Consider the following 8,438-nt stretch of genomic DNA (forward strand, 5'->3'; position numbering starts at 1 on the left):
GTTAGTTCCCACCCACAAAGTAATTGCATCCTCTTTATTAAATACCCCCTTTTCAGCAACCCTATTTACATCTCTCTCCCGAGCCCCTGACAAACAACATCTAGCCACCTTACGTCTAACTCTGTCTATTGAGTTTCCCACCTCACGCATCATTGAATCTCCCAAAATTATAACCTTTGTTTCCCAGTCTGTTGCCTCAGCAATAACTTTCCCCTTTACCTCTGGAATATTCCCACTATCTAACACACAGCTAATGCCCACCTCCTTTTTACTAACTCCCCCCTTTTCCTCTGGAGTGTTTACCCCATCTGCAATCCTACAGCCTAATGCTAACGCACCCTCCAAAGTAAGCATCCTAATTCTGATTTCTGAGAGTTCAACACACTTAGTGCAAAAGAAATCCTTCTCAGACTTATCCTTCCCCTTAAACAAGCAGAACATCTGATATAAATCACAAGAAATCCACTTGTCCCCTTTACAACTTTTAACCTCCTTCATTATGCATATAACCCCCATTCTAGCTCAAAATACACTTAAAAAGTCAATACAAAAATGCAAAATTGAAGAATTAATGCTAATTATTAGAATTAGAAAGCATTGGAAGTAAAAGGTACAAAAATTACTAAATCCTAAGACAAGCAGTAAATTAAAATAAACAAGTTACACACTTAACAGAGCACTCAGGCTTAACAAGAAATCAGCACATTTTAGGCTTAGCTACATGTGACCAAGCTACATATGACCAAGAATGGATATTATTTTTAAATCCCTCTTTTATTTTTGAAATCATGCCCACTGGCATAAATTAATTAAATGTAGAAAATGGGATGGAGTTACTTGGATATTGATTACTTTCTTGCTACAGGCAGGGTCGGATTTAGGGGAGGGCAGGCGGGGCTACTGCCCCGGGGCCTCCACAACAAAGGGTCCCCCACAATTAAATTTTTACAAAATATCCTAACTTTCACAGGTTGAAAATATTGAATATCTTAATATATAAAAATCTTCTGTGCGGACGTTTGTCACCATAAGGCTTTTAAACGGCTGGACCGATTTTGATCAAATTTTTTGTGTGTAATTAAGTTGTGGCGAGCATGGTTTCGAAGCGCGATGGATCGAATCGAAAACGTGTTAGTTAATTAATTAATTAATTTAAACATTGGATGGTTATTTCTCCCAAATGATTAATATTTATTTTAACCTATTGTTGAGCGAGACCATTGCCAAAGGATAATAAGAAAGCCAGCTCTGCTTTCTGTAATGAAATTCCCTACTGTGACATGTTAATTGAGAATAGATAAAACAATGGAGAGAGAGTGAAGCCTTGGTATCTTGAAAGCAACGAATTTAGGCCCCCTGTAATATTTTAAAGTAAAGAACTGGAAAGTTCACGCAAAACGTGTGTTCTGTCATTGTAGTTGAACCATGTGACCGGATCGGTACTTTAGGTTGTCCTAAAGATCAGAAAGTACCGAACCTAGCAACATTTCTTTATCGGCTCAAATCCATCTGAGTTTTGGCACCAATGTCAAGAACACTTTAAGGATTATCAAACTAATCAGTACATTATTAAAGGAAAAGATGATAGAATTTAAAGATGAAACAAATTTTATTTTTGTTCAGATAAGTTAAAACAGGTTAGTTCTGTACACAAAAGATCAGTGCAGTGGATGATCTTTATCTTTCGTGGAAAAATCAAATTAGACAATATATGAAGTTTTAAAAGTTTTCGGTCAAAAGATCGGACTGCTAATCGGTCGGAGTTGGCTTCGGTCTATGATCGGCTGGATTACAGTAACGTGGTGGCTTGACGACTTTGGCTATAAACAATAGAGTTGCATGATCATTTGTTTACATTTTAAAGCTAATGTTAATGTAATCTATTATATTTTTTGTTTATTTGGCAAAATATTTCAAATTGCAAAGAAGTTTTTTGTTTTTAAAGAATTTAGTCATTTTAGTTGAAGAATGTGTTTATTTCACAAAAGGAGAAAGGGGGGGGTGAGTGATTTTCGCCTATTTAGAGAACTGTTTTTACCTTTATAATTTTTTTTTAACGATATTCTTTCGATTGGTTTATTCTTTTTCATATGGGGGGATGTTGCAGCGGGATTTCCCGTTTGTTCTAGATGGGTAGTTAGTTTTTTACACTTAACATCTGAGGACGCTTTTTATCCTTTGAGTATAGCTGAAGGAACAAACCATCAAGAACGGGAGAAAAAATAGTTAATAAAACAACTGCTCAGTGGGCATTAGATAAATGATGTTGTAATAAATACACGCATTATGACACCAAGCAGCTTAAAACATTTTCTTTTATTTATTTTTTTCAACTAAACGGTTCAAACACTGGATAGTTTATTGAAATTTTTTAACTTTTCAATTTACAAAGTTTGAACGGAACAACGTCTGTCCTGTCCTCTAGCATACATATATATATCAAAATATTCGGATATATATCAAAGTACTGGATATTTTCAAAACTATGATTATCTTTTTGAACCTTGATTAGGAGCCTCCACTCCTTTGTTGCCCCGGGGCCTCCACACTTCCAAATCCGGCCCTGGCTAGAGGATAATATGCTTTTTGTTATAAATATGAAATGATGAGATAAGAGTTTTTCATGTTCAACTGCCTTCCAGGTCTTATGGAATTGTTCTCTGGGAAATGGCGACCCTTGCATCCCAGCCATATCAAGGCCTATCTAATGAAGATGTTTTGAAATTTGTCATTGCAGGAAATACAATGAAAAAGCCGGAAGATTGTCCAGAAAAACTGTAAGAATTTCTTTTCTTTTTCTTTTTTCTTCATTTGCACAAGATAAGATTGTTTGCTGCTTTCTTGACTCTTTGTTTTCAAGTAATTAGCGTACTAAATGACAATTTAGAGAAGAATTCTTTATTTTTAAAATTATTTTCAAAACTAGTTTTGCATATACTTCAAAAATTATTACTTCACGTTTTTAATTTAGTTGCTGAAATTGTATATTAAATTGAAAGTTTTTTTTTTTTGCATCGCATTATCCCCATATTATACGCCACCGTGGATTATATGAAGATTTTTTTTTCTACAGGCCGATTTTAGGACTTCAATTTTGAAAATAATTCCAGGGGAGAGCTCCAAAACCCCTTACTGTAAAAATCTTCAAAGTTTGTCTACAATTGCGTTTTTGGAACTGCAATTTCGAAAATCCCCTTCCTTGAAAATTATTTTCTAGTTGTGCCACTGTTGTGTGTTGTGTTGTATATGTACGTATGTGCATTGCATATATCGTTGCAAGATTTTTTTTTAATTCAAAAAATGTCTTCCCATTGTTACACAGAAATTATTACTTTTAAATTACTGCTCATGAAGTTTTAAAGAAAATGTGACAAGTTATCAATAATTTGATGAAAATAAAATGAATTTTTTTTTTGTCTGCATAAAATTTTTTAATCTGACACATGGGCACCGGCAGATTTATATGCAGAAGGGAACACTGGACGTAAATTGCTAAGAATTTTTTTTACTAGTTTTTTAATTAATTAATTTAATTTTCTTAAAAATTGAGTTATAATTTAGTTAATATATTTTTATTTTATTTATTTTAAAGCAAATCCTGAGCTGTATTTTCATCTTTGTTAAAGTTAGTTAATTTATAACTTTTACTTATTTTTCTAATTACAATATCTTTGCACTTTTGTAATTTATCCTTGCTTAAAATAAAATTAATTTTACTCATTCGTTATAATTAGTTATTAAAAGATTAAAAATAATATTACTATTAAAAATATTAGATTAAAACTGCTTTTTAAAATCTAGTTATTTATTTTGAAAAGCGGGTGAAAGGGCACCTTACCGGTGCTGCACGGGAGGCATACTGCATTGCCGGAAAGCATACTGGATATAAGCAAGAGATTAATAATTTTCGTGATGTATTTAGTAGCTTTTCCCTATCTGATTAATTAAATTTTATTTTTGAAAGTTAGGGGTGAAAGTGCACCACCCTGCCGGCCATCATGGAAATAAATATGATATTAATATCTTTCGTGATTTACTTAGAAGTTTAAGTATTTTGCAGCTAGTCTTGTGTTTGAAATGAATTTAATTTTATGTATTTAACACAAATAATTATTTTTAAAAAGTTTAAATATTAATAAAATATCAAAAAAAATTTTAAAACCCGGGGGGGGGGGGGCGGTGGAATGTGCGAGTACACCCATGATCTGGCCCCCTCACTTTTTCAAGGCACGAGCAGCCACTGATTTCCATCGATTTTTTTTCCTCTTAATTTTTTTCCCAGTCGAGTCAGAAACAGAGGATTTTGCAAAATTATTTTCCAAAGTGAACAACTTTTTAACGATTTACAACTGATGCAAATCAATTTTTATTCTTTGACATTCCAGAATTAATTGTTCTGAAAAGTTTCTGGGCTTTTTTAACCTTGAAAGTCCTAGAAAACTAGTATTTGAAGTAGTGATGTGCCGGATCGTTAAAAAAAGTAGATCCGTGGATACGTTTACGGATCATTAGTGTCAAGATCCGCGGATACGGATCTAAAATTCTTTTTACCCAATTCAACTATTCAAGTGTAAAATTTGTTACGGAAGGTATTCCCGTTAGAATAATGGCGGCTTCTTCAAAAAATGTCAACTGCGGCAAAAAAAATCAAGACTATGATTTACTCTTTAAAGAAATCTCCGTTAAAATTGAGGGAAAGTTTTAAGGAATGAGTCAGTGCTGCATTAATGCTTAGATGGAATGCGAAAAATTATTTCTAGCTTGTTCGGTAGATATAGGATACAGGAACAAGAGTGTAAAGCTGCTACTGGACAGGCTTGAAATAATTTTTCGCAATTAATTTGGCATAAATGCAGCGCTAAACCATTCCATCGAACTTACTCCGACCGACAAAATACAGAGCCGGGAGCATCTTTACAAACAATAAATACAATAGAGTATTTAGTCTCACTTTTTTGGAAGGATGCCGAAAAAAACAAAAATGAAGAATAACAGAAACCCCAAATCAATAACAAAAACTAATATTAAATTAAAAAACAAAACATGTCCCAGAGAGCCGACCTCATATTAAGATGAATTTCGCTGGTCAGAACACACATTTGTTAAGAAATATGAACTGACAGCAGGTTAAAATTTTAAATCATTGCGCTTTTTCTCCTTATCTTCCGACTATGAAATCGCTACCAATCACGCGTACAAAAGTTTAGAATTGCATTTAACATTTACTGAACAAGATTATAGCTCCTACTGTATATCATTTGGAAGTTTCAAATAAATATCAAATGCAGAAAACTTCGTTCTTTCAATTAGAGCCAACATTTTTAACGTACGGGTAAATTTTTACTACCCTAATTGTGAAAAACGTTAAGTCAGTTTTTAATTAATATATCCGGAACAATCAAAATCGGTTTATCTGTTTAGGAGCTAAGATGCCACAAAAAGACGCACTGATACACACTTTTAAAACTTATTTCCCCTTCCTTTTTGCAACGGAAGGGAGGGGATACAAATTGGCTTCTGAAATGATACCTTAAAAATTAAATAGGGAATAAAACCTAATTTAAACGGAATATAAGAGTCTTTTATTCAAATATTTAAAAAATTTTAGAATAGAAATGATCCGTTTAAGGTCTGTCAAAAAAGCATTGCATTGAATAGCACCCCAAAGCCCCCCGTGCCTACCGCCTTTGCAGTTTACCAGTTTTAGATGCCCAAAATGACTCGGATAAATGGGGCCACAGGGACAGGTCAAAAAAGCAACGTATACGGATACATATCTTTATTTTCCCACCGATATCCGCGGATACGGATATCTCGAACATCGCTACTTTGAAGTAAATTTTCTGCAAAACAAACTTTTTTTTTTCAAAACAACAAAAAGCACCCTACTAATTTTTTTCTACATAGCAAGAAAAGGGTTTATTTATACTACAAAAAACAATTCATGCAGATAATAGTTGGTACTCCAGAGATATGACTTATTAAATCTCCCGACTGAAAAAGCATAAAAGCTGACTTTAGATGAGGAGTGGCAACGCTCTACTATTTACAGAATATTTTCCGTTGTTTGTACTGAAAAAGAAAAGTATTAGCTTGAAATTGATACCTAATTCAGCTTAATTGGGTGAAAAATAAAGAAATCGGGGAGATTTTTTCCGAATTCATATCAAAGAGGCGACTCCAAAAAGTGATCAAATATTCAGTATTCAGTTTTTGAAAAAAAATCTCCAAAGCTTAATTTTTGTTCAAAAATCTCAAAATAATGGACAAAATCTGTGACATGAAGGCACGGCCAACTATTTAAATTAGGAGATTTGAGGTGGAATGATCCGTATATAAATTGAGTGTGTGTTCTTTGTCCCCTCCCTGAAAAAAGTTGAAATCACAATCTGGGAAATATTATTTGTGTGGCATTGCCTGATTCAAAGTTTATTTCATTTGACTGAAGTTTAAAAAATTTTATTTGAATTAGCTTTTTACTTCTTAGGTACAATTTGATGGTCATGTGCTGGCACAGACATCCGAAGGCACGTCCCACCTTCATAGAAATCATTGAAATGTTGCTTCCGGACGTGAATCAAAAGTTTCATCAAGTGTCATACTACTTCACTCAGCGTCATCTCTTGAATCCCTCCGATTTTGAGGACAATGCCACCCCTTCCACACCACTCAGGGTATCCATGAACAGTAACAACCTGTCGGAATCTGCGTACAGATACTTCCCCAGCGCCACCCAACTGCCTGACGAAGAAAGTGGTGGCGCCGGAGAAGCCGCCGCATGCTCCGATGTCAGTGCTGTCCTAGTGAACTCCAACAATGAGGGAAGCAAGGGAATTTCCATCAATTGTTCCGATGGCAGCAAAGATAGCAAAATCAGCAGCATTTCCAATGGAAGTGTTGCAAACGGACACGTCAACAGGCATACAGGAACAGCAGCAAAATGCTGACTCGTGGGTTAAAGTAATTTTTCTTCCCCTTCCCCCCCAAAAAAAAACAGTAAGCTTGCACTTAAGACACTCATAAATTGATCCAGAGCTCTTCAACTGTCAAATTATACGTATTTATGATGGTGATCTGGCATGTTGAGATTATTATGACTAATTTCTGGCCTATTATCCACAAAGTCATTAGTTGAAAGAATATTCAAGTGCATATGATTTGAAAGAATCCATCATTAATAAAGAATGCATAAGTAACGTATATATTTACAACATCCAACCAGAACTTATCAGCTTAAAAGCAAATCAAAAACCAAATAATGAAATTAATGGTAGGCCAGTCTTGAATGAGCTCCTACCCCATGTAAAAGAGAATATTGTGTACTTTGCTACATTTTTGGCATTATGAAATTCATAGGCGGCGGGTGCACCAAATAACTACTTGATCAAAAAAAGTGTGTGTTGTTAGGGGGCATGAAAGCCTGAAGCCAAGTTTTTTTTTTTTTTTTTTTTTTTTTTTTTTGTAGAATTGGCTTGTATAAAAGGCTTTTAACATTTATGTTTCTATGACCTCAAAAATCGAGACGGATGGCTACTGCAGACTTTCAGACTTTTCCCTTTCAATTCAAAGTTCCATTTTTATGAAATAAGATGAGAAAAATTCATTATTTGGAATTTTTAGCTGTTACTTTGGTGGAAAAAATCTATTCATCATGGAAAAAATAATTTTTCAATCCATTATTAATTTTTAACTTTAGAAAATGAAATGGCAGTTGCCCCCCCCCCCCCCACACACCTGGTCCCCCGTACGAGCCGTCTATGATGAACGGAAATTGATTTAAAGTTAGAAAACCATTCATGTATTGATAATCAATTTTTGGCATGTATGCATTTCATTTTATCACTGGTAACATAAATCTTTATACATTATTATTGTTATCATTGAAACAAAAACTTGAAATGTTAGTGTTGCCTGCTTCAAATTTCCTTACAATGTTTTTCCTGGACAAGGTACTGCAAAAATAGTAGCCCATATAAAATATTGTAATCATTTTAAAAAGAAAGGACGTGGTATCTGAAAACAATAATATATATTTTAGATACTACATATTTAAAATGGACTAGGTTATTACCATTGTTTTTTATTAATATTTTTTAAAGAAGTATAAAGCTAAATGTGGATTATAGGCCAAAAATTTCTGTATTTATGTTCTGTTTTCATATTAAGTAACTGAAAGAAATCAAGGTTGCAAAGTTATTGTTATGAGAAGGAATATGACTGCAGTATTAAAGTTAGTTGTACGTTTGGCTGTGGATTTGTCAAGCACTTAAAATTTTGACAAAAATCCTTTTGATTTTTCTCTTTATAGATATTTACTTTTGTGCCAGTGAGATTTGGTGCCGTTCACTGAAAGGTAAAATTCCTTTGTAGTTTTAAATAATAATTTTTAAAAAAAACTATTGGTATCCCTCGTATAACACAGTTAGTTCGTTCTGTGT

The 8,438-nt window shown here is 33.7% G+C and overlaps 1 protein-coding gene across 1 annotated transcript in view; it reads left to right on the forward strand.

Moving 5' to 3' along the window:
• Positions 1 to 7,350, forward strand: part of LOC129228345 (insulin-like peptide receptor) — a 158,036-nt gene extending 150,686 nt beyond the window's left edge. Inside the window, exons 24-25 of the mRNA XM_054863027.1 lie at positions 2,643 to 2,777; positions 6,488 to 7,350. Of these exons, the coding sequence (XP_054719002.1) occupies positions 2,643 to 2,777; positions 6,488 to 6,947 (595 nt within the window). The 3' untranslated portion in view covers positions 6,948 to 7,350. The remainder of the gene's footprint in view (positions 1 to 2,642; positions 2,778 to 6,487) is intronic.
• Positions 7,351 to 8,438: the final 1,088 nt, after the last annotated feature.

This window comes from Uloborus diversus, chromosome 1 (assembly GCF_026930045.1).
Source record: "Uloborus diversus isolate 005 chromosome 1, Udiv.v.3.1, whole genome shotgun sequence".
Lineage (NCBI taxonomy): Eukaryota > Metazoa > Arthropoda > Arachnida > Araneae > Uloboridae > Uloborus > Uloborus diversus.